Source organism: Phaseolus vulgaris, chromosome 7, assembly GCF_000499845.2.
Source record: "Phaseolus vulgaris cultivar G19833 chromosome 7, P. vulgaris v2.0, whole genome shotgun sequence".
Classification (NCBI taxonomy): domain Eukaryota; kingdom Viridiplantae; phylum Streptophyta; class Magnoliopsida; order Fabales; family Fabaceae; genus Phaseolus; species Phaseolus vulgaris.
The window spans coordinates 35,325,621-35,353,179 of record NC_023753.2 but is presented as its reverse complement, the minus strand read 5'-3'; the positions used below and the strand labels follow the sequence as shown (position 1 = coordinate 35,353,179).

The window sequence follows — 27,559 nt, the reverse complement described above, 5'->3', positions numbered from 1 at the left end:
AAATACAAAGTATATGCAATCAAAAATTAAGTTGCAGATGATACTACATCCAGAATGGAGACACAAAGTTGATGCAAGTTCATTTAGCATAGATCTAGGTGACACTAAGGTGACGTGACCTTTATTGTCACCTTAGTCCACACTAAGTTATTTAATGATAAAAAAAATATTAAAACATTTTTGTCTCACATCTTTATTTTCTCACACCTTCAATTTTTCATTTTTGTCTCACACGTTTAAGCTCTTAATCTCAAAATTCCCCCAAAAAACCCTACATCTTCTTTGTGGTCATTTCGATCTCCTTAAGTGCATTTACTCGTATTTATTTTTCGGGTAATGATGATAATTTATTTACATTTTTTTTTCTCACATTAACTAAAATATAGAACATTTCATAATATATAAGTGGGTACAAATCTCATATACACTTTTATGAAGTTGAGTTAAACTTAAAGTTCAATTCTTAATATCATATAAAAAAAATAATGTGGTAAGAAAGTTATTATTGGAGTACTCCATTGTCACTTCTTAATTCTACTATACTACAATTTTTATACAATTCATGAAAAAAATAAAAGATAAAAGAAAGACACACAAATATGTGACAGCTTTCGTGGCGCACTAAATAAATGTCGGATCCACTTAACAAATCCACATGCACAGTCAAAAACCACCATCTTCAGGAATCAAGTTCAACGTTAACTTTGTACCTCAACAGGAATCCACGACATCAAGACATTCATTCTGGTTTAGTGGTGCAAACAAGACCCTTCTGCAGCCTAAGCCAGTAATCACATATCCTAGTCATTTTCAACTAATCACTTCCATAACTTGTGGTGCACAAAACAATGCTGTCTCTTCATTTTCCACCTATATAATCATCACCATGGATTAATCTGCAATAATCTCTCATACATGACAATTAACCACATGCTATATGTATGGTTCATAAATGTTCCGGTGAAGAACATTGTCAAAGATCAGTTATAAATACCTATTGGGGTTGCTTTTCTGCACTCATGCTTTTCCTTTTTCAAGTGGATGTTCCAACTGTCGAGTCACCTCTCAACTATAAGTATTACGAACAAGTATACATCTTCATCAATCCAAAACTTTTGATCCTGCCTTAGGGTACAAGATTCGCCTAATTTTGGAAGGGTTCAAGATCAACTCATGTGGAACTTAACTTGTGACAGAGATTAATTCTAAGATCAGTTAAATATCCAGTTTAGAGTAAAAATTATCGGCCAAATACAGGGTTGACTAAAGAGTTTGTATCCGATATAGAATCTAAATTCAGTCTTTGATAAACCTGAAGTTGGCCTAAGAACTTCATACGCCTGATATAATTAACTTACATACTTTAATATTACACACTTGCTTCAAACAATCTCATGCTATATGTATGGATTATGGAGTATATGGACCATAAATAATGAACACCTAGAATCTAGATCCCAAATGTAAAATATATATATATATATATATATATATATATATATATATATATATATATATATATATATAGGTAGGTAGGTAGGTGATGAATAACTAGGACGAGGATAGATGAATGAGAGGTTTCAGTGTTGTTGTTCCAATCCTATCTCACAAACCTTGACGGGAAGGCCAAAACTAAAGGTGGCAGTGAGTCCAGGCGAGAAACGAGGGTTTCCACAAGATGGTTCCACCAACTGGATGTGGAACTTCCGAAGCAATGAAAGTGAGACAGTTTTGAGCTCCATCAGAGCCATTTTCTTCCCCACACAAACCCTCAACCCTGCTTGAAAAATCGGGTACTTGAACGGACACTTGGGGTGGAACACCCCATCCTTCAACCACCTTTGTGGCCTAAACTCCAAACAATCACAACCCCATATTTCTTCCAACCTCCCCATGGCATAGGGATGGTAAGTAACCCTAGTTCCACTCTCCACTTTCGTCCCATCGGGTAACACATCCTCCTCCAAACAAAACTTTGAATCAAACTGAATCGGTGGAAACAGCCTCATACTTTCATGCATCGCGGCTTCCAAATAGTGCAATTGCTTAAGCTCTTGGAAGCTCGTGAGATCCTTATGAGGCCCAATCACTCGATCTGCCTCCACACGTATCTCTGATTCAACTTCTGGATGTTTCCCCAACAGATAAAAGAAGCTGGTGAGAGCCGAAGCCACTGTGTCACGACCCGCCAATAAAAAGCTCACAACAATGTCTCGTAAGTACGTGTCGTCATCGTGGACCGTGCTCATGAACCGCGACAACAAGTCCTTGTTTTCAGAGAAACCCATTTCGCGCTTCTGCTTTATGACCTCTCTGGCCAACGCGTTAATCACTTCAACCGCTTCCCTAAGCCGTTTCTCGCTCCCCACGTTGAAAAACCTCTTCGCCTTCCACACAGAAGGCGAGAAAGCCATGGCTCTTTCCGCAGACAGCTTCGACGCCAAGTCAAAGCAAACCGCGAACTCGGACATCGGCAAAGACCTCTCCAAACATTTAGGGTCCAACCCGAAGGAGAAACGGCAAATGCTGTCGAAGGAGAATCTCCGGAACACGTCCTGCAGGTCCAACACGACGCCGTTTCGAGTTGACGCGTGAAGGAGCGGGACGAGTCTGTTATGGATTTCGCTCTTGACGATTTCGAAGCCGAAGAAGGTTATGGCGTGGTTGTTGAGTTCGAGGGTGGCCATCTTCTTCTGGAAGCGCCACGCATCGCCATCGACGTTGAAGATTCCTTTGCCGAGGAAGTCACCGAGGATGGCAGAGAAGGGTTTCCCCTTGGGAAAGTTGTGGAACCTGGTCTTGAGAATGTACTCCACGTTTTCCGCGTTGGCCGTGATGGTGTTGCGCAACACGTGGATGTGGATGGTTTTGGTGGGTGAGGTTTGGAGGAGGTGGGTGTACCAGTCGCAGAGGTTGTGGAAGCACTGGGACCAGCTTGAAGTGAGGTAGGCCTGGCACGTTTCGCAGCTGCAGATGATGTTCTTTCGGTGAGAAACACGCACGATTGCGATGAGAAGAAGGAGGATGGTGAATGAGAGGAGAAGAGAAGAGACATAGACGTGGTTGCTGAAGAACTGCAATGGAGAGGTGGTACCTAAGGGTTGGAATTCCATTGATGGAAGATGGAAGATGGAAGGAGAGAAAGGAGGAGGATGAAGAGGGGGACAAGTAGGATTGCCATTTGTTACAATTCTTATTTATTCTTTGGATCCTCACGTGGCAGGTTTATTTTTTTTTTTCAAAACCTAAACTTTATAAAGAAAAACACAGTGTGTGGAATTGATATATTTTTCTTTTTGTGCAAATTAACTTAAGTTTAATATTTATCCAAAATTAACACATGCTTCCCATTTCTAACTTTTCTTGAATACATTAATTATAGCATTGGCGCATGAGTAGCATTGGTGGTCCCTTGAGTGTACGTAGCAAGCTAGGCCTCTCTGTAGTAGTATCTTTTGTTTTTTAGTTTGAACCTGGTTTTGGAGTGGAGCGTAAGGGCTGGAGAAGTTTTTTATATAGTTTTTTTGGAATTATCTGATGTATTTCTGCTTGTAGGTAGTTTTATTAGGAGTTATTTATGTAAGGGTCATAACATCCACAAAGTATTCCGTTTTATTTAATTAATTTATTGTTAAAAAAAAACATTCTCTATCCTCAACTAGTGTTGATGATTTATTTTTATTAAAAAATTATTTATTATCTTTAATAGAGTCCCCTCTCTAAATTATAACTTTCTTAACTACAAAACTTTATTTCATGAACATTCTAGATATTTATAATTTAGAATGATTTAATCTTGATTAAATATTTATATAATAAGTGAATAATTAAAATAAATTATATTTTATTATTTACTGTTATATATTTTAAGTTAATTGATAGCACCTTCACGAGAAATATACGAGATATATTAAGTGAAACATATTTTTTAATTTGATTTACATTAGTAACTATCCTTTTAATTAGTTCATAATGGACCTTTTTCTACACAAATAATTCATAGAAATTAAACTTAATATTTTTCAAATAAGTGAAAGCTTAACTATACTAACTTAAAGAGTGTGATACTTTAACACTATTAAAAACAATACTAAAAGACAAAATACATTCAAATAACAATTTAAACTAATATATTTTAATTATATTTATTTTTGTTTTTTAATTTAAAATCTTAATATGTATACATTATTGTATTATTAAAGTTGATAGTGTAATTTTTTAGTATTGTGAAGATATTCTTTCTGTAAGTTGATATGTTGTTACGTAGTTGAGTGGTAGACAAATGCTGCAACAAAAAGTGAATGAGTTCAGAAAAGCATAAAGAAATAAGTTAAAAGAAGGGGTTGATGAAGCTTGGACAGAAAACTAAGGGCATAAACAACGTTCGTCGGAGACATGCGCTGCATCGTCCATGATGTTTCGTATCGTAGCCCGAAGCCACATCACCTCATCACGTGCTCAATTTTGAGGACACCACCAACACATCTTCTCTGACGCTTCCTTCATTACTTCTCATAATATATATTTTTTTAAACATAGGAACAATCATATTTTTAAAAAGTGAAGAGATTAATTATTCTGAAATGTTTATTTTAGTTTAATTAAAAAGTATAATTTTGGATTATATTTAAAATTATCTTCCTTATTTAAATTGGTATTTTGATTTTTAGCCTATATTTTTTTATTTAAGTTGGATTTGGGATATTTATTTAGTATTATGTTTTTGTTAGGTATTTTAAGTTAGGAGGTTCAGACACTTCTCTTAAATGATGTATTTGTGTCGGATACACGTATCGGATATCGATACTCGTAAAACATTCGTAGTACACGTATCAGTGAAGTATCTAATTTAAAAAATATTTGTTGGATTTCTAACAATTTTTTTTATGATTTTAATACAATTTTAAAAAGAAAAAAAAACATTAATTTTCTAAAAACTCAAATTTATTGTATTATTTTTTAGTATGATTATAAAAATAAGGAACAAATCATTTTGAACTAGTAATGAAAAGTATAATTTTATTAAAAAAATATAATTATATAATATATATATTTGTGTTCCTATATCCTATATCCTATATTTTAGAAGTGATTCGTATTTCTGTATTTGTATTCGTGTCTATTAACTTGTAATTTTAACGGTAAAAAGAAAAAAAAAGAGTAATAACTTGTAGGTTTAACAGTGAAAAAAAAGTGAAAACTTAATTTGTTTTACTCGGTATAAATGTTAGATTATTTATGAGGTAATTCTTATTTATTTATTTATTTTTAATAAAAAATATTTTTTTTTAAATATTGCTTTTGAAATTACACACATCCGTTTATAATTCTAAGGTGATATAATATAATTTTAAAATTAATAAAAAATTGTTTCTCTGCAGTTATAATATGACTAGATATCAACATTATTTTTTTTCTCTTTCAAAAAAAAGATTGCCTCACTATCACATCATTTCTTCTTTTTTTCTTTTGGTCACATTACCTTTAATAAATAGTTTTCATCACCCTTCTAATAATGATGTGATACAATTATCAGCACTTTAATTATTACATGCTAGGTTTTGTTGCTTTCGGCTTCGACAAATTCTTAATTAATAATATAAAGCGTATAACTTGTAATTTTTAATAGAATTTTGCGTGAAAATAAGTATGACCGAATCGAATCGGTCTTTATTAGGTCTAAGTTTCGCTTGATACAATCATTCTGAAAAATATACATTTATAAATAAAAATTAACGCTAATTAATTAATAGAATTAAATTGTATCATATTTGTAATGAATTTTAATATAGCTTAAATTTTCGACAATTTATTATTTTTTTAAAATTATTTTTTAATTAAAATGTTTAGTGTCAATTTAATCCAACTTAACGTTTGTTCAGTTTAATGTTAGTTAAAATCTACTTTAATATTATTTTAAATTGTATTAGTTTGATCGATGCTAGTAATAATAATTTAAAAAAAATATATCCTGCAATGTCTTTATCTTTAACAAAATAAAATATAAAAAAGTAGAAAAAAAAACTTAAATAGTGAATGAATACTATAAAACATTATTTAATTATCGATAAAAATTTATCGACAAGTTTATATTTATCAGTAATTTTTTAATTATTAATGAATTCAAATCCGTCAATAATTAACGATAAATTTAAAAATTAAAAAAAAAAAAGTAAGTGTCAATCAATATTCGTTGTGGACATCAAAATTGTTAAAGTTATTAAAGTTAAAATTATTATTTTGGTTAAAAATATATTTGAAGTCAGGTTTACTATATAGAAGAGGTGGTAGTCATTACACAAAAATCATTTAATAATTAGGTTATGATTCTTATTATATTATTATTATTAATATTAATAATATAATAACAATTATTATTCATATTAACATTATTAATAATATAGTAATTATTATTAATATTAACATTATTACTATTAGTATTAATATTATTATTATTTATATTATTAATACTATTATTATTAATCCTATTGTAAGTACATCACCAATAGCTTAGCTAAAGGACACAAATAGATTTACTTCACATATACAAAATATACACAACTAAGTCAATTTTTATTAAATAAATTATAGTGAATTATTTAAATATATTACAGTAATTATTTTTTAGTGCATACATAATCATTGGTTAATACTGGTTATGTGTTTTTTTGCCTTACATAATAAGCTTTATATTTACTTTAGACAAATAGTAGACTAGTATGTCAAATTCATTTAATATTTATTACATCGACAGTGTATAATATTATGTATTTTAATTTTAAATATTTTTATTTTATTAACGTCTATTATATTAAATACTATTTTAGGGACTAAAAAAATTATTGATATCTAAATTAGTTTCTATTATAAATAGTTTATAAATTAATATATAATTAATTAATAGGATATAACTATCAATTATTTAAATTCTAAAATTGGTAACTAAATCCTAGGTAGCTAATTAAATATCAATTTAAAAATTATTTATCAATAATAAAAATTAGTTTTAGAAATCAATAATTTTTTTAGTTTTTAAATTAACACTACAAGACAATCATGAAATAAAAACCAAGTTTTAGATACCAAAATAATTAGTTGCAATAGTAACTAAATTAGAGACCATTTTAGAAACTAAAAAACAAATTGGTTTCTAAATTAGTTTTTATTGTTAAATAGTTTTTAAATTGGTATCTAATTAGCAACTAAGATTTTAGAAACCATATTTAGAAACTAAATAATTGGTAGTTAAAACCTTGGTTGCTAATTAGATACCAATTTAGAAATTATTTAATAATAATAAAAAATAATTTAGAAACCAATTTTTCTTTTAATTTCTAAAATAGTCTCTAATTTAGTTACTATTACAACTAATTATTTTGATTTCTAAAAATTAGTTTTTATTTCATAATTTTTTTTAGTGTAATATCTAATTTAGTTAATATAGAAACTAATTATTTTTTGTCTTTAAAATTAATTTTTATTTAATGATTTTTTTTAGTAGTGTTACTTTTCATATAACATACCAGAATACAAAAACTTTGCGTGGCACCTTAAGTTATTTAAATTACATTGTGTATTCACTTTTATATTGTCATTATAATGGATATAAATAATGTTTATTTTGAAAAAACAGAAATACCACATCAAACTTGAACGAAACACAAGCGTGAGTGTAATTTTTCCTAGTAAATTCTACTCCAAAGACACCAAAGTTTGGAACCTTGTTGGCTAACTACATGTATAAATTAATTTCGAAACTCCAATTCTACCCATAAACAACACCATGAGCTCAAGCAAGCACGAGTGAAATGATTTTGTTTTCCCTCAGTTTTTTGCTTATAGTTTGAAGCCTGTAACATGCAAGAAGAATAGCTCAATCATTCAACTTATTCAATTCCTTAAACAAGATAAACATTTGTGGTGCACACAGTGGTTAATCGAAAAGAGAAGTGTGAAAGGAAACACAATTCACGTGTTATTAGGGTTGCATGGGACCCATATAGAACTAATAAGCACCAAATCCAAATTTGATGTGGGTGACATAGAAGTGACAACGTAACAGTTGACGTAAATGGCACTGAGCCATGCAAGTGCACCAACCATTTTCACACTGGCATGTCATCCTCCATATTCATCATCTGGGTCCATGTGTCCGATTACTTCCATCGCAATATTTGACCTATTCATGGAGTTCTTTTCATGTCATAACATGGCTGTGAATGAACAAAAATTTGATACCAGTTTCATGGGGATTTAAACTAGGAGAAATTTGTGCATTGGATGTGAGTTAAATAAACAGAGTATTTGCCCCATAAAATTCAGAGATAGGTGTGAGTGGAATATTCTTGTTACTCATTGGCATTGTCTTGTGTTTGTTAAGTTTATCCTTGTGGGTTTAGGAGTCTAAAATTTAAAAGGGTAAGCTATTTGAGGTGATATTTAAGTCTTGAATATATTTTATTGAACAGATTAGTCTTTTCGTCGTGTTGTTGTGTTTAATCCTAATAATTGAAGTTTGAACTAAGTTTGATCCACAAAAAGTGCTAACAATAAGTTGAATTGTGATGCAAATTGAATAGTGATAGATGAGTAGTGTTTTAAAAGAAAAAAACAGCAGATTAGTCTTTTCGATTGAAGTATCGTGTTGCTGTTCTTAATCCTAATAATTGATGTTTTCATTAAGTTTCATCCACAAAAAGTGCGTATCAATAAGTTGGATTAAGATGCAAATTGAATACTGATAAGACCACATGGTTTACGTGTGTTTAGGTTGATAGAGGAAAATGTAGCTCTAAATCGAATTTGGTTGTTTGAATGGATAACAGTAAAAAAAAATTGTGAAAGTATAAAAATAAAAAGATCTTTATAAATGGATGAATAGATCACTTAGAGATTTTTTGATAATACAGTTGAAGGTTTCATCATCGATGACATCGATAGTAGAGACTGGGAAATGAAAATAATTAGATGTAGGAGGTTTTTTTTAGTGTAATTTTAATTCAAATTTTAGCAAATGTTCAAATTTTTTTAATTTTAGGATTGGGTAAATGTGGTACGATACTATTACGTATACCATTCTGCAAATTTTTAAAGAATTTGTATGTCCTTTGATGTAATGTGATGAAAAAAAATTATATTTAACAAATATGATTTTAATTAAAAACTCGTAAATTTAAAAGACAAATTTTAAAAATAAATTATGTTAAAATCGTTTATACAATGTATAACTTTAGCTATATTGGAATTGTACATAAATAGTTTAATAATTTTTTTTAAGAAGACTTTCTTTTTTAAATGATTAAATAATTTTAAAAAAAATAATTGTGTTATTTTGATTAGAAATGATGCATGAAAATTAGTAATAATAGTAACATTTTAAATTAGAGATGCTAAAAATAAATCAGAAATTTTAATTGAATAACTATAATTGAGAACGGGAAACTTTAGCCAAAAACTTAAATTAAAAAAAAGTTGTGTGAACACCGTTTTTGTTTGGTTCCTTTAAACAAAAATGGCTACGCCAAAAGTTTTCATCTTTTCACTCCTTTAAAAAAAATGGACTGGGCCCAAAGTTTTCACGTATTCTCTTTCTTTCTTTTCTTTAAAAAAAACGAAAATGAAAATAAATGATAAAATTTAGAAATAAAAATTTTGATATTTTAAAGTTTCATAATACAAAGATTTTTTTTAAGGATTTATATTTTTCTGAATATATTTTTAATTTAACTATTTGTTATTATTTTTATTTAATTTTTAAAATTTATTTACCAAGACGATATTAGGTGTTCATAATGTCCATGCTCATTCTTAGTTTAGTGAGCATTTTTTCAAACCTAACTACCATTCGACCAACTATTAACTACATGCAACCATATTTCACCATGATCTTTTCAATGAATTTCAAGATTACCATCAACAAAATGAAAACCATGAAGATCCAAAGTAGACCATTCACTCCACAAGGCATGATAACATTAATAAAGATTTTGAAATTTATAAATTCGTTTAAATATTCCAAACCATATTTAACCAGAGTCAATCACATTTTATCTAAACAATGTGAATCATAAAAAAGTAATTTAATAATTTATTGGAGATCACATAAAAAAATAATTTAATAATTTATTGGAGATCACATAAAAAAATAATTTAATAATTTATTGGAGATCACATCCACTAAAGATTAAAGTCGGTAAGTGGTGGGTGCAAATTTCATTGAGCCTGAGTCAGATTGAGCTGATTTTATGGAATTGCCGGTATATAAATGGTGGGTGCAAATTTCATTGAGCTTGAACCAGATTGAGCTGATTTTATGGAATTGAGTGTAATATGATATCAAAGTCATTTTAAACTTATCCTAGCGAGTGTTTGTGTTGGACCTATTGTGTCACCCACTATCGGACCATCCATAATATATAGTCTCACGCACGAGTTTAGCAGATGTGAGGAAGGTGTGTTGAAAATCCCACATCACTCATTTTTTTCATTTTTTTTTCATTTTTACATTAGTCGACAATATTTTCAATCCTAAACACCATTTAATCAATTCCTAACCAGATATAACCAAATTTAACTATGACTTTAACCAGTGTTCTTATCAATGTTCATGGTTTTCACGAACATAATTATGCAAATAGAAATTTACGAAAAAACATTTTCTAAGTACACCATTTAGTGACCAAGACATTGAAGGATCCATGACACTTATGAGAATTTCGAAATTGATAATGTAATTTAACCCATCCCACATTTTCATACTAATTTCAAATCATTAAGTTCATTTCACCCAACATTCTTCATTCCCTGTTCAGTGATCGCGCCATTTGGTTTATTTCATCAGTATAAATTCGTAAAGGACCATTGATGAAATGAAGAAAACCACTGTACATGATTTTATTTATTTGACATTGAAAATATCATTAATATAACACAACCAACTATATAATTTACTATGTTTAACCAACCACTCACTCATCATGAAAAACAGTAAACTAATCCTTGATCGATCACCAACTTTCCTTAGTCACTGTTTGTACATGAAGATCATTTTCTCATAAAGGGCAACTCAGAGTCCTTCTCAATGATCTCAATTTCTTTTTAGCCTTTTCAACTCTGCAATTCCCTTCCTCTAAATTCTGCACAAAAAGGTCACTATCGTTCACATTGTGTTGTTCTTATGGTTATGGAAGTTGAAAGGACAACTATTTACCTAAATTTGAGAATAAATAAAGGTTTGTAATTCAATAAGCATCTCAGTTACCTGTTGCTTTCTTCTCCTCTCAATATCAGCCTATATATAGAAGCAGCATGTTAGATATGAAATCTAATTACTCAACACAGTAAAGAACAAAAGAAACAACTTCAACATTGATCAAAGTACAAAATAGTTGGCATACCAGTGCTAGTTTAAGTTCACCGTTCTCTTCTTTCAACTGGTTCAATTCTGCTTCCAATTCAACTGTATATGCCTGCCAAAGCAAAAGTATAAAAAAAGTTATGGCGCAAAAAGAAATGTCATTAACAATACTTTGTCCAATATTTTAACCAGATTATGACGTCTAATTAAAGAGCGATTAGATGCACATAAAGGAAAAATGCATATAAAATATCCTTACAATGGTTAAAGATAATAAAGCAACAATTTTGTATTTTAAAAGTTTAAAATCTCTTAAACTGCAATTTCATTCCTTTGTTTGAATTTAGAGAGAAGTTCTCTAAGGCAAAAAACTCTCAAAAGTTATCCTACTCATCTAATCATGTACCTTTTCTCTACCTTTTCCTCCATAGGTGCTAACCAGTTTATAATTAATAAAAAAAGCCTATTCTCGCATCTTTTACGCCATCCCTTTGCATCACCCTTTTGTCACTAAAGGGGAAGAAAGTTTATCAATAAAGAAGATTAAAAGAGTAAACTATAATGTTAAAAAAAAGGTGCTGTTATAATTAGTTGAAAAAAAGGTGCTGTTATAATTAATTTGCCTAACTGTTTTGCCTGTCAGTTATGCGGAGCTCACCAACTAAAAATCACAATGCACCTAGCCATGTGGCAGCAAACAAATCTTACTCACAATTTGACATCTTTGCAAAATAAATTTGAAAAAAAAATCAATCTGCATGTTATCATAATCAAAACAAATTACCAGATCCTGTGGCTAAATTAGCAGTTGATTGGATAACATATTTTAAAGAGGGGCAAACTACTTATCTCACTTGTGGTCCTTTTTTGTTTCAGTCACCAATAAAAAGTGGAATGTAGATTAATTTTTCTTTTTCATACTCTTCTTGGAGAGAAGTTGTACAATTAACTCCTTGAATAAAGTGTGATGGGGTTGATTTATGTAATGATGAATTAATAGTGTAAAAAAAAAAGATGGGTTAACTTCACCACTCAAAATAAAAGTTCATTTTGGTGGCCCTGTTTGAAGGGAATGGAAGATAACAAAGCCTATTCCAGTGACTAGTGCAAGGACATAAAAGAACAGAACCTCAAATCAAAACTATACAAGGTGCAGTGCACATTGCACAGTATGATCTCTAAGAACCAGACAAACAAAAAACATATTCCTTAAAAATGCAGTTTAATTATGAGACGAAGAAAGTACCAGTTTTCTTGCTCTAGATCTGGCTGCTGATTCTCTGTTCTTGATCATCCTCCTCTGCCTTCTCTCTACCACCTTCTCCACAGGCCCATCCAACACCCTCTTTCTCCCTCTTAACACACCTCTGTCCATCCCAAACCCGCAACCAAAATTTTCACCAGTACCTATCCCCTCCGGGGAAACCGGGCTCACCGGAGCCACCACTCCCATTTTACTCACTGCCGCATAACCACCGCCACCATTCACTACCCTCGGTCCAAAGCAAACCGCCGCCGGCACTGCCGCCGAATACACAGAAGACTCCCCAACTGCACCACCACCACCACCACCCTGAGCCACAGCCTGATAAGGCGGTGCAACCACATTCCCACCAGCACAGCCGCCGCCAGCGCCGCCACCAACCCCCATCACCTGCCTTCCGACAAAAGAAGGCTCCATTGTACGGTTGTTATTAGGAAAGAAGCCATAGTGCTGCATATGGTGATTTTGACTTGTAGAAGCTGGAACTGATATTGCAATGGAACGCTGTTCCCTAACTATCCCAGCTTTTATCAAGAAGTCCTCCAAAGTCATCTCTCCGAAGGTAGGCTGACGGCGGGCAGATTCGGTATTTTCAGCATTGTTGTTATTATTAACACTTCCACGGTTATTGTTGTTGTTCTGTTGTTGCCGTTGTTGTTGTACTTTGTGTATCTCGGACCAAACCTCGTCCACTGTTTTCCTACACAGAGGTGCAGGAAGTGTTAGAGACCCTTGCCGAGGAAGGCTTGGTTGCTTCCTTATCAACCCTTTTTCTGCCGAAGCTTCACTCAGTGACAAACTGTTCATGTTGTTGTTGTTTAAAATTTGACTTTCCTCTGCGCACCAAATGCTGGTGAGAAACTCGTCCATGTTCATGGACCCAAAGTTCTTGCCACTCTCCCATAGCGTGTGTTGGAACTCGTCGAGGGTGAGGGAGTAGATGGAAGCTTCTCTTCCCAGTGAAGGGAATGGATGGTTCTTGTTCATGTTGTGCTGTTGCTCCAACTCTATTGGAGATTCAACCTCGTTTTGTGAGTTCATATCAGACTCCGCCACCACCATCTTCTTCTCAATCTCTGCCTTTTTCTCTTTGCTGCAAAGATGCCAAGTCAAAAACCAAGTGTTGATTCTTTGTTCTCTCTATTCTTGCACTTGCTTTGTGAAAGGTCAAAAGATGAATAGGAGGGAAACTAAAAGATGATATAACAACTTCATTATGATGCCATTGTGTTCTTAATAAAAGAACAAAAACTAAACAACCATACTTTTTTTTCAATTCTTATTTTGGCACTGTGTTAACAAATAGAAATCCAAATATATATCAAATTAATATATATATATATATATATATATATATATGAAACGTGTGAGTCTCTTAAAGACCACAATACATGTTCCAATTCATGGCTCTAGCACTAGATGCCACAGTAGTGACAATTGTAGCACATGTATTAATTAATTAATTTGATGAAAATATAGATTTTCTACTATTACATAGATAAAGTCCAACAAATTTTTACATACAGTAAAATTCAAACACAGATCTTCCCTATTGTCTTTGTAATAGTAAAGAACAAAAACATTTTTTTTCTCTACAATGTGTGAAAAACTAACTAGTACCATAAAATTGATGAGTTGGAATTTCACTCAGAATGAAGTCCTTTTTCTTAGTCAGGTGCAAGAAAGCAATTGAAAAAAACTTAGCTGGGTTATTTAATATTATGGCAAAGGTTTCTGAGATACATATGTTGATTTTGATTCTTGTTCCACTGAAGAAAGAATATTATGAGTGTATGAACTTGGGCAAGGTAGCAGGAAAAGTTGAAACCTTTGTCTAGTGCATTGCCTACAAATATCGAAGCAACCACCGGTTTTATTGGCACACACAAGTGCAGTAGGTATATGGGCCTTCGTAACCATTAATTTTGTACCAGGTAAAGAGCTAAAAATGTAGAACCTTGTCACGAAAATTATAATTATAATCATAGTAATAATATAATCAATATTTAAAAGATGTGATATATATATATATATATATATACCTTAAATATAAAGTTCACGTTTATTTAATATGTGACTTCAATTTTCACCAGAGAAAAATATCAACCAGTAATTAAAACTCTTCTCAACAGAATATAATTAGATATAGAATTTGTGGAAGGAAGCCAGATCTCAAAAAGGGCAAAATAGGTTTTTGTTCCATCATAAAATAGTATAACCTTTTAAAATAATTATAATATAAATTAAGAAATGATATCTTCTAATTCATAATTAAATGAAAATATAGAAAACTTATAAACTCTCCATTCATATATATTTTTTCTCAAACTCAATGAAAAGTGAGTCAATACAAAAAAAAAAATAGCAGTTATATGTTCTATCACTTCTTTCTGTAAAAAACTGAAAGTAAAATTAGTCTCGTTGAAACATAAATCACAAAAGAAATTAAAACCCAGAAAATCAAGGCAAAGGATGAGGTACCAACTTAAGGAAGGAGCATGCATGCACTGTGTGGTCTTTGTGAGATCTATATCTCATTCAAACCAAAAGAGAGAATGAACAGTGCAATGAAAACACAGGATCAGCAAGGATACACAATCACATTACACAATGTATACGAAAATAGAGTAGAAAAAAAGAAAAGATACCTGAAAACTATAGGTTCAACTCAAATTTTTGTGTGTAGTTTACAACATTTTGAGAAGTTATTTATAAGGGTAATTGGGAAGAAGGAAGAAGAGTTTTGTTATGAGTGTTTGAGAGTGGCAACATTGCACAGTGTGTGTTCAAACTAACAAAGACGCCACAAAAGCAGAGGTATTAAATTAAAGAATAAAAAGCTGTTAAATGCAGCAACATAATATATATAAGAATTGAGAAACTGAGATTGTCCCACGTAGAGAGCAGAAAATGAGATACCAATTTCCTATGCTCGATCGCACCTTTTGCCACGTTAAGGACAGGTGTTGTTTGTTAAACCTCGTTCTGTCTTTGAGTTCAACACGTGTACCCCTCAATTTGTTTGCACCTACTTCTTCATTTCTTCATATTTTTTGGTTGAAAATGTGAATGTCTTCTGGCTTGACTGTGAGGTATCGGATACTAGGACAAAGCAAGAAAAGGATATCTATTTCTGGTGAAACATGCTTGGTAGTGCTCATTCATTCATATTTTTCAATTACTTTTCTGCCATCGCATGTTTCTTTTATACATTTTTCTTTTACGTTTTCTCTGCTCGTGTTTTCACTTTTTTTTTGGATAAGGGGGAATAATGATCAAATGAAACGTAAGAAAAATCCTTAAAATTTTTATTTTCACGTGTATGTTTGAATTAGTTAGATTACAATATTTTAACATATGCTCTTGTCTAGAAATTTGACATAATGATTTTATATCGATTGAAGATGATTGAGTCATGTTATTTAATATTTGTATGGATAAATTCATTACATCAATAAATAATATATTATAAATTTAATAAATATGCAATAAATTAGGTTATTTTTTTTATTAAAGATATATATTAGATACGGTTTATTGTAGAAGAAATTTTTGGTTTCAAGAATTCATAATTTGTTTCAAGTTGTAACAATAATTATTTTTTTATAGAATTTTTGTAATATTACTTGTGGAAAAACTTCAATAAGTGTCAATTTATTTTATAAAATCAATTAAAAACATGTCAAATAATAAAATTATTTTCATAAATGTCATAGCTGAAGGAAAAATGAAAGTATTACAACCGGACAAAAATATAATAATGTCAAATACAGTTAAAGTTATTTAAAAATATAAAACTATACTTTATTTAAAGTTATTTAAAATCTTTAAAACAATTAAAACTGTTTTTTTACGATTAATGCGAAATTTGAAGAGAAAGTTCTAAGGTGTAGGGATATTCCACTCTCACATAAGCAATTAATTAATGGGCCTTCAAGTCCATCATTGCCTCCACAGAATGTGGGTCCAATTAATAACTATTTTTTTCACAAGAATCATTCTGCTCAGCTAATAAAAAATTTCAATAATATGTATAAATTTTTTTATTAATATATAAAATGTTAATAAAAGTGATTAGTAAAATAAAATAAAAATCAAAGTCTTTTGCTCCTAAAAGTCAAGTTGTTAGAGTTTTGATTCTTATTCTTTCTTTTATTTATCTTATGAATATCGCCTTTTCATGCTGCGTGAGTGTGATTCATTCGTGAATAAGATCTCAATTCTTCGATCAGTTAAAAGTGTGTCGAAATCAAAAGGAATAGTAAAATCTAAATGAGTCTGAGAACCAAGAATTACTTAATATATTTAAATTAATGTAATAATAAGTTAAAGATTCGAGACAATTCATTGTATAAATGAATGTAAATCTTATTAAATGATCTGATTTTCTAAGTTTAATTAGATTTAAAGTTCACTTCGTAATGTATTATCAGAATAATTTCTAACCTATTTTAACAAATATTTCTTGAACTTATCAGCACATCAACCGTAATCGGAGACCATAATATGTTACAGCGAGTTTTACGTTATTGAAACTGAACAGTGATAACATATTGCTGACAAATAATCACGTCAGCAATGCGTGGATTAAAGTTCATCATTCTTGTTTGCGAACTTTCTTCAAACACAAGCAAAGCAATGAGAACAGCACCACACAATCAATGGAAACATGGCACGAGCACATGAATATTCAATGTTTTACTTTCAACAAAACACAGATTCCTAATTAATCCTTCTAATCATGGTTATTGTCCGCGCCGCTCTATGCAACGCGTGGAATCGCATATGATTTAACCATTTTTAATTAAGTTAAATTAAGAACTCTTGTATATTATAATACAGCAAATAATGTTTTTGTAATCAAATTTTAACATAAGTACGTTGAACCTTATATGCAAGAATCATGGCTTAGAAACATCACTTAATCTGAATTAAGTTAATATCATTTTCTATAAGAAATTTTGTTTCATTATGTTACTAATTAAGTTGTCTTCAAATGCTGAGAAACTTGATTATTTGTAGTTTATATATCTATAAAGTAATTTTGTAGTTAGGTATTGAAGCTGTGTCTCATTTTATTACTTCTGAAACCGAAGATAAAATAAATTATGTTTTTAATTGTTATATTTATTTTTTTGTCAAATTTAAATTTGGCTGTTTACTTGAAAAACTTGATTAATTTTCTCTTAAGTTTTAAATTATTAACTTTGTAACACTAAGAATCGTTTTTAAATATTAAATTTAAAATATAAAAAAAATCAAGTATATAATATATGAATTTAGTCTATTTATTAATTTTAACCGTAAAAAACTGTTATTAAAGGTTAAGTTTGAGTATAAAAATATTAAAATCGTCTATTTTAAAAAATTGAATGACTGATTCGTGAATTTGAATATAAAGATATAAAATACAAGTTTGAAACAAATTATACTAACAAAAACATATTTGTTTTCCCAAAAAGAAGCATTATAATTGCAGAATATGTGCCTAAGATCCTGTAATATTTTGCATCTTATGCTACCATGTGTAATCATTCCAAGAGCCTAGTGTAGTTTTTCTTTAGTAAAAGAGCTTCTTAAATATTTGAAACTATCACATAAAATATCCATTTCATTTCTATATAAGCCTCCTCAACTCACTCTTTGTTCAACACACAGGTTAAGAGGCAAAAGAACAAGAGAAAAATGTGTTCAGAAAACACCCTTTGGCTTTTGCTTGCTGTTTTCTCCTTTTGTGTAGCCATCAGCTTGGCCTCTGACCCTGATCCCGTTCAGGACTTCTGCATACCAAACCCAAGATTTGGTGACATAAAAACAGCACATGCCAACCACTACATTCTCCCATGCAAGAACTCCTCCGAGGCCACCACTGAAGACTTTGTCTTCTCTTGTTTAAAAGCCACAGGGGTATTCTCAGACACAGGCCTAGCGGTGGTGTTAGCAAGCCCTGCCAATTTTCCAGGGCTCAACACTCTAGGCTTGTCTTTTGCACGTGCAGACATAGAAGTTGGGGGCATCAACCCACCACATTTTCACCCCAGAGCCACAGAGCTAGTTCATGTGGTGCAAGGGAAAGTGTACTTAGGTTTTGTTGATTCAAGCAATAGGGTGTTTGCCAGAGTCCTTGAAAAAGGAGAGGTCATGGTGCTCCCTAAAGGTCTAGTGCACTTCATGATGAATGTTGGTGATGAACCTGCTACTTTGTTTGGAAGCTTCAATAGCCAAAACCCTGGTATTCAGAAGATACCATCTGCTGTGTTTGGTTCAGGGATTGATGAGGAGCTTCTACAGAAAGCTTTTGGATTGAGTTCTAAGCAGATTGGGACCTTGAGGAAAAAGTTTGATCCCAAGACTGCAAGGTAGATATCTGGTAAAGCTTCAGTTTCTCCATTTACCTTTCAGGGTTTGAGTCATATCATGGGATTTAAGTTTTTTAATTTCTTTATTATGAAGAGTTTTCAACCCCTTCTCCCACTTTTTGTGTCTTATAATACTATATAAAGTAAAGAATATGAAATGCAGTGCCTTGTAATGAAACCTTGAAGCAGCAAAATAATTCTTTTCCCTCTCCCTTTAAAACTAATAGCATAAAAATGAGTAAATAGAGTGTGTATATAATTTAATCACAAATTATTATTCATATTTTATTATTGAAGTTAACTTCATCCACTGTAGATAAGACTATAAATAAAAACATTATATATTTAACATAATTTCTAATCAATTATAATATTGTAAGAGATTCTACATAAAAAAAAAAGAGAAGATTTTTATGCAGTTACACCAATGATTTTAATTTATTCCATTAAAAAATTAGAATCTTGTTGTATCGATAATCTAACTAAAAAAGTAGACGAAAAAACAACATTAAAAAGTGCATAAGAAGCTCAAGTTTTGTTGAACAAGAGAATAAGACTTGGGTGGTGATTGAAGCAATGAGGGTCGAGTTGGTCTTAAGCACATGGTGGTGTGATTGATGATGACAAGGAATAGAGCTGAACCTAATGAGTAGGAAACTTATTTTACACCCAACAACTTCAAAAAGCTTTCATAGGCGTTTTTGCAAGAGATGATAGCAATCATAAGACTTTGCCAATTAACAGAAGAAAAAAAGGGTTCAGAAAGCCAGTGAAAGTCATTGACAACACTGCCAAAACAAGCACAGCACATTATTAAGCTTCAAAATCTATAAAAACTAATGCGAAAGCCAACATTTGTTTATCCTTTTGTTGGCAAGTGGAGGACATGGCTCTGATTGCAAAAGAGAAAAGTGAAAGGTGTATCCAACGCGAGACAACCAGCAACACGAACAAATTATGAACTCCATTCATTTCTTCACAATTTTACTTCTGAATTCTCATGACATTATATTTGTCTGACAAGGAAAAGGGTGCAAGGGATTGGAAACATTATTCACAGTAATTTATGGACCTCTTTGCTTTGGATGATAGGTTTTCACTTCAGAATTTTAGATGTTAACGTTCTGGAACAAATCTCCTTAGGTATCTCTGGTTATTTTAAAGAAGAAGAAAAAACAACGTATATGTATTTGTAGTGTAAAATAGTTTGATGTCTTATTCAATTATAAAAGTGTTGTTTTTCATAATAACTATCTTAAAAGTTATATCAATCATACTTTTTAATTGGTTAAAAGTGTAAAATTGTTTTATGCGATTAAGACAAACACTCAAATGTTATTTTAGTGTCGACCTTATTTTTCTTTCTTTTCACATTTATGTTTGTAAAAAAATCAATTCAAATAAATATAAATACATTTAAGAAAATAAAAAATAATGTATTTCAAAATGTTCAATCTAAAATAAAAAATATTTTTTAAAATGTACATTTCGGAATACATATTTTCCATTCCAGATTATTATACATTCGAGAGAATACAATTTTAAAAGGGTAAAAATGGATAAGGATTTTCATATTATATGGGAATGCAGTTTTAAATTTACAGGGGTGCAGAATGAAAAGCCCTTAGTTATGTTAATATGGGCCACAATTTCCTATATGGGCATTTAGAAAGTTGAACATAATGGAATTTCTTTCTGCACCCTTAATTTTTCTTCTTGCAGCCCTATATTTTCTAAAATACCAAAATTATCCTTTTAGAGTTTTGGATAATTCCAAAATAAAGATTTCCTAAACAAAATTCAGAATAAGAGTTAAGCAAAGGATATTTTTGGAATAAAAAATCCGGAAGACAAAAAATAATGTTTCTGGATTGTTCAATCCCAAAAGGGAAGATGAAGGTTTATCTAAGATGTTGAAAAGTTTATCCTAGAAAACTTGGTCCAAAAAACATCTCATTCTAGAAAATTTGTAAATCTTAAAGGGTAAAATGATTATTTAAAAATTTATGCAGGTGTAGGTAGAAATGGGAATGCAGGAAGGAAAAGCCATATCAAAATTGGTACACACATGTACATAATTGATTCTTTGAATAAAGCCCCCCAAGAATCATTGCAAAAATAATGAGTATACATTGTTTGACAAGAAATTTTAGAATTTTTCAATCAAATTAAAGCATTATAAGTATCACTTTCAATATAATTATCACAAAAACCAATCAACTTTGTGAATAACTGTATTATAAAACAGGGTTTTGCTATCTATACATTCTATTTTCATATATTATACACCAATTACTAAAATGGCAGTAGCTAAAGTGATCGAATTTTTAAGACAATTACTTTGCAGAGAAGATTGTGGAAGTAGCAATATATAGAATATAGCAGTTAGGACCTAATTATTAATCATGACCATCATCATATCATTCATCTTAATAAAAAAGAATTTTGCCAAAAGAAAAACTGCTCAATGTTCCGACTTCCACTGTGTTAGCTTGGGAGTAACTTAGTAAGGCTTTAGAGAAATAAACCAGCTTCTATAAAACAACTTCCCACGTAAAAGAACAAAGTTCATACAATTATTAAGTAACCGAATCTCTCCCTACATTTAGTGCACTTGATGTTCGTCAAAGTTGATCATACATCATTCTTTTCAACAGTCTGAATTCTCTAAAACTGAGATGTCAAATGCCAAAACTGACCTGAATAGACTGTAATCAATAGAGAAGAAGCCTACTTCGCAAGTAAAAGTGTCTTCATGATAGTGTCACTCATACCATCAGCATAAAAAAACAAATGACCAGAACCTGGAAGTTCGTGATAGAGAATCCATGGAAGTTTTTGCGCTATGTATCGTTGCAGAGTAACTGAAACCATTCGATCATCATCTCCTTGCCAAATATGGACAGAAGCTTCATTATTTGGAAATGGATTTTCAAGATCAAGGGGACTGTATTCCCAGCTACCGAATCCAATAATCATGTCACGGTGGAGGCTTTCATAATCACCTTGTTGTCTTATCTGTGCCTATGGAAGCAGCACAAAAAACAACTTTATAAATTTCTATCACGAATTGACGTAAGAAACTAAGAAATTACACAATAGAACATGCTCAGTTAAAATGAGGCTAATCAAATTCAATGGCTCAAGTAATCAAACACTTTTCAAAAGAACCAAATTCCAGAATTAGTTCTTACAAGTGGATGAAAATTGAAAGCTTTCCATAAGGGTTGCTTATAGAAGTGAAAATTTGCTTTACCATTATGTGTGACTGAAATTAAATATCCAAACAAAAGAACATGCTAAGGAAGCATTATCAAGTCAAACAGCGTACACAAGTAACAAATTGTCTTGGTTCAACACGATCATACACAGTACACGTCTTTACTCAGTGTGTTGGACAAACTACATAGATCGAATGATGTCATTGTGCAGTGCTTCAACAAGGAAATGACAAACAGAGTTGTAGAATTTCCACACCTTATAATTACAATGGAGCCTTCAAAATTCACTTTGTTACTCAATGATCCATCACAAATTTCGAGACAACTCTTTTAAGACATTATCCATGAAAACAATGGGGACGTTATCCATGGATGCAGGGAGAAAAGTAACAAATCAAAATTAATAACAACATCAAGTTTTGATTTACCTGCTATGCCAAGTTAAACCGGCCATGGTGGCAGTGTGCTCTAACAATTATCTATATAAGTTTCTTAGGTAATTTTGAAGATTAGCGAACGAGGATCTTAGTTATCTAACAGGAGTAATGCACCAAAGCCGTGAGTACAAACAAAAATTTTGCTTCACAAAAAATTGCTTCCGAATATTTCTCATGCAACCCATGTACTCTACTTTAAATTTGAAGAAGATGCATCATGTAAACAGATATCAAGTTTCAACCATGAAGTGAATTTATTCCGTGCTATTCACGGATAAAGGCTAAGTTTTTCTATCATATATCAATGTTATTTGATTGATTATTACAAAATGCAGCAAACTATACAAGGTTAGCACTTGAATAACTATATATTCTATATATGTCAAACACCACAATAGAAAAAAAGAAGTTTATAAACCTTTACAGTGAATTTTCAGGCATTTTTTTGCCACGACTGTCCATGCATGAATAGCATTATCCAAACCAAATACTTGTTTAACGAAACAAGGTATTGTTTAGAATTCTATTGCTGCCTATAAATGTCTATTCCAAAATTTATACGAACATAATGGATCAACGATCGTAGTTTAAACACTCCTGTCTATATTTTTGTCTGATATATATCTTTCAATATCTGAAACCAAAGACAAACTATTGACGCTATTAATTCCAAGAGCCACTCAACTATTTTTATCAGTATAACATCAAAAACAAAAAACACGGAGTATGAGTACAGAAAACTCAGAAAAATTAGGCTGTGATAATTGTATACGACCAGCTTAAAAAAATGAAAAAATCCACATGCTAATTTAAAACAGTTAGAAAAAAATGAAAAAACACTTTCTGTTGGAACTTGGAAGTCAACATCCCAGAGTGAATTGCATTCAGCAAAAAACTACAATTTTGTAATCACGTAAAGGATGGATACTTACTCTATAACTTTTTCTATGGGACATCTTAGGCAGAAGTTCCTTGTCTTCACGAGAAAGGATATGTGGACTCCCAGAAACTACACCAGATCCAGGGAACCATTGTTGAGTGTTCCACCAGTAAGTTAGCCACGGTAAGTAGTGTGCAACACGAACAGCCCATTGGTCTTGTATGTTCTGATGGCCATAGGCTTCAGTAGTTAAGTTTGCAGGAAGACCAGGCCACCAGTAGTTGATAACTGGGGCAACCAGTACCACACCTGCCAACCTGTCAGCATTGAAAAGTTAATTTTGAAGAGAGGTTGACAACTGTATCTCACACCACTAACATGGATATGAAAGCAAATACGTGAATATAACAAAAGAGCTAATAATGCAACAAGCAATATTATTAGTGAAATGCTTTTTGTGTTTACAAAACAAATAATACCCTTAATAAGTCATACCTGTGAGGTATGTATTTAAGGCAGTTCCAAACAACTTGTCCACCCATGGAGAAACCCACTACATAGAATTTGGACCCCAACACCAGCTGATCTGCAAGCTCTTCTATATCTAAAGCAATGCTTTTTAATGTACGATTTGGATCAGGATCACTTTCCCCATAACCAGGTCTGTCAAAAGAGACAATGTAGATCCCCATCTCCTCAACAATATCCTGGAAAAATCCATCTTAATATAATAGTACAAACAACAAAAGATATTACATAATGCTATGAAAGGGAGAGAAATGTAATATTAATAAAAATTACAGGCGATAGGTCTTCAGCAGGCACGGCGTCATGCCTGCAACTATCAAAACCGTGGACAAAGATGATTTTATACATGGCTGCTTCTTTTGGAACACCATACTCTTTGTATGTCAAATGCCTTCCGTCTCTTAATTTGATTCTTGGTGCTGTTATAGGCGGTCCATCAGGGGTGCCACATATCTTGTGAGGAGGAGGTTGAATAACCTTATAAGCCCATGCTAGAAACACGATAAACAACACTGCTAGTGCTGTTCCAAGAATTCCTGATAAATTGAGATGCCAAATTGAAAAAACAGATAAATAGAAGTTAAAACAAAAAGCTTAAATAACAATTTGCAGTCAACAAATCAAGCATAAGAATATCAAAATACAACTTATTAATTACCCTATGCTCCAATGCAGGCAAGACTAGCTATAAATCTCTAAAGCCAACAAGGATTGATTCAGTCGGCAATTATCAAACCAAGTTACTTACAAATGCTTATGTTAGACTCCTCCTACCATTAATCCCCTCAACATCAGCTTACTAATGAATAAGTCTCTTACTAAAGAAAAGGAATGAACAAAATAAAAAGTGACCAATTCCATTGATAACTAACAAGGATCTAATTACAATAAATCGTTGTAAAGATTTATTTACACGACCATCAAATCAACAATTACCAATTTAGCATGTATTTACGTACAATTTAAATTTTATAATAACTATTTTCGAGGTTATACCGAGAATCATTTCAGATTGGTTCAACCTGCAACAGGTTTTATACTGACAGTACATAAAAATTAAACTTAACTAGAAAATGATATGCAGACGTGTGGGAAGGAATATCAAAATATTAAAAAAACTAATAATTACCCAATTGCAATGCAAACAATAACAATTAAGTTGAAATATAATGGAGGGTTCATTTTACGTGTCCAAACAAAGCAATCTACATCATCCATACCTTAAAAAGCCAGAATTCTTTAAAAGAAACGCTGGGAAAGGTTCAACATTCTCAGGTCTAACAAAAGATGCAGCACGACCCAGATAATTTTTATGATTTGAAATGCGAAAAAAGTGCAAGTGAGATGAAAAGTGAAAGGAATTGCGAAAAGGGACCTGATGGGAGTTGTGGGGAATTGGGTTTCTTTGCCCTCCTGGTGTGAGCCCGAGCTGATGCAGCAGAAATTTTTCTGTTCACTCCGGTGGCCATGCTGAGAGTTTCAACTTGAATGATTTATGCGAAAGTACTGTGCAGAGATCTAATATGACCTACAACAGAGGAAGGTTAGAAAGCTAGATGGACTTTAAAACACGCCATATTACTAATAAAAGGTTAAAATATGTTTTTTCATATGAAACAAACTGTTTTTTTTTTTTTGTTCTTTCTAAAAAACTCAAAATAATGTTGTAATTTTCTTTCCACTTATACACTCTTTCAAGACGAGATCAAACATTAAATGAAAACACTTATTTTGATAAAGATTAAAGGTTTAGTATTCTAATTAATGTACGTAATGGTTATTAAAATAATCTCAATTTTGTTTTATTATTTTTTTAACGGATAAATGTAGTTAACTTGACAATTATTTGATAAACATACTAAATTATCAAGTAGTTAATATATAAAAGTAAAAATATTCACGTAAAGTTGTTATATAATTATTTAACTAGAAAGAGAATACTGTTGGAGATAATACTTGAAAAAAACTGAATGTCAAATTAAGAAATAGTTAGAAATATTTGAATAAAAATAATGATAAAAACAGAGATGATTTTAAATATAAATGGTTATCGAAGGTGGATTTCATTAACATTTATAAGAAAATGCATTCTAATTCTCATCAACAATTTTAATTAATGGGTTAATTCAACAATCCACAAATTTAATTTAAAGAAGATTTCAATTACTTCTGTGAAATTGGTTAAAAAGTGACTGTCATAAAGATCATTGGTAATATTTTTATCTATATCCTAATTTAAAATAAGGTTTCCAAATACAATTAAATTTATGAAATTCAACTCAAACAAATATTAAGGACAAAGCAAAAATAATTAACTAAATTTATTGAAAAAGTGAATTTTTTCTTTACAAATCCTTAAGGCCCTGTTTGCTTCTGGGGTGGTACTGTTCACGACGACGGAAGTCTCAGTACCACCCGTTTGCTTCCAGATTTCAAGGCGGGTGAGGGAGGAATGACAGATAAAGTTGAGTGAATTTGGGCTCTTCTCCAAGCTGAAGAAAAAGTAGGGGTCATGAGAGGGAGTGTCACGTCAAACCTTGAAAGTTATCTCTGTGCCCTTGCTTTCTTGCTTTTGTGCTCTCCATTCCAGGACAAACCACTACCCCGCATGCATGCCATATGAAACAGTGAGATTCCTAATTATGGGTGAAAATGCAATGGTGCATAATCGATTATGGGTGAAAATGCACTGGCCACATAATCGATTATGTGTTAAGAGATGAAGACATAATTGATTATCTCAAGCCTTAATAAATGGTGATAATCGATTATGGCTTTTTGATAATTGATTATCCTTGTTTTTTGCCTTGTTGAATAATCGATTATGGTTGATATTTTTGGATAATCGATTATCCTTTCTTTGTAACTGATGGGATAATCGATTATGTTCTAATTTTTTGGTTTGTGAAATTTTCTGGGTTGCTTATAATTTTCTTAATTTTCAAGCACTCTCCTTGTGTGTTCTTCATCCCCATTGTGCTTCCTAGTGTGGTGTTCTTCATCCCCATCCCCATTGTTCTTCACTGTTGTTCTTCAGGTTTTTTATTTTTGGATGTTAAGTTTTTGTTTTATATTTCTGTTTGGATAATTATTGTTTTGCAATATAATTTGTTTAGATTTTAGTTTAGTTAATTAGTTAGTAAATTAATGTTGTTTCTAATTCCTTTATTTGATTTATTTATTTTAATTTTTGTAGATAGTTATTATTTTTTTTGAACATTTAAGAAAAATATTTATTTGTATAAAATTAATGATTTACATAATGTTAATAGAAATTTGTACAGTTTAGGTTTTTTTTTATATTTAACATAAATTATTAATGTTATAATTAAAACAATTAAAAAATTGTTGTAAAAATTAAAGAAAACTGAAAAAGTTTAGATAAATATTGTTTATATGTTTAATAATAAATGTACATAATTTTTTTTTAACAATTAATTGTTTATAAGAGAATATATTTATTTATTTAAAATGAATATTTGGATTCTGTAGGGCAATTTTTTATTTTACATAA

The 27,559-nt window shown here is 31.2% G+C and overlaps 4 protein-coding genes across 5 annotated transcripts; 1 reads left to right on the top strand and 3 right to left on the bottom strand.

The window, feature by feature from the left end:
- Positions 1-1,500: 1,500 nt before the first annotated feature.
- Positions 1,501-3,174, bottom strand: LOC137830348 (cytochrome P450 94C1-like). Its single transcript, XM_068637631.1, has one exon. It carries the CDS (start codon positions 3,111-3,113, stop codon positions 1,581-1,583), a length of 1,533 nt encoding a protein of 510 aa, XP_068493732.1. The 5' UTR covers positions 3,114-3,174; the 3' UTR covers positions 1,501-1,580.
- Positions 3,175-10,866: 7,692 nt separating this feature from the next.
- LOC137830356 (protein ABSCISIC ACID-INSENSITIVE 5) lies at positions 10,867-15,454 on the bottom strand. Of its 2 annotated transcripts, none has more exons than XM_068637643.1 (5): positions 15,269-15,454; positions 12,603-13,810; positions 11,397-11,468; positions 11,261-11,290; positions 10,867-11,135 (listed from the first exon to the last, which is right to left on the bottom strand). In XM_068637643.1, exons 2-5 carry the CDS (start codon positions 13,680-13,682, stop codon positions 11,052-11,054), a joined length of 1,266 nt encoding a protein of 421 aa, XP_068493744.1. In that variant the 5' UTR covers positions 13,683-13,810; positions 15,269-15,454; the 3' UTR covers positions 10,867-11,051. The 2 variants fall into 2 exon arrangements, with proteins under 2 accessions (XP_068493744.1, XP_068493743.1); XM_068637642.1 differs by having other exon boundaries at positions 12,603-13,713.
- Positions 15,455-18,234: 2,780 nt separating this feature from the next.
- On the top strand, positions 18,235-19,157 carry LOC137830347 (germin-like protein subfamily 3 member 2). Its single transcript, XM_068637630.1, has one exon. The coding sequence runs from the start codon at positions 18,306-18,308 to the stop codon at positions 18,981-18,983; it is 678 nt and encodes a 225-aa protein (XP_068493731.1). The 5' UTR covers positions 18,235-18,305; the 3' UTR covers positions 18,984-19,157.
- Positions 19,158-21,492: 2,335 nt separating this feature from the next.
- On the bottom strand, positions 21,493-25,625 carry LOC137830345 (uncharacterized). Its single transcript, XM_068637629.1, has 5 exons — positions 25,421-25,625; positions 24,319-24,581; positions 24,013-24,224; positions 23,570-23,834; positions 21,493-22,003 (listed from the first exon to the last, which is right to left on the bottom strand). The coding sequence occupies exons 1-5, from the start codon at positions 25,512-25,514 to the stop codon at positions 21,710-21,712; spliced, it is 1,128 nt and encodes a 375-aa protein (XP_068493730.1). The 5' UTR covers positions 25,515-25,625; the 3' UTR covers positions 21,493-21,709.
- Between the last annotated feature and the right edge of the window lie 1,934 nt (positions 25,626-27,559).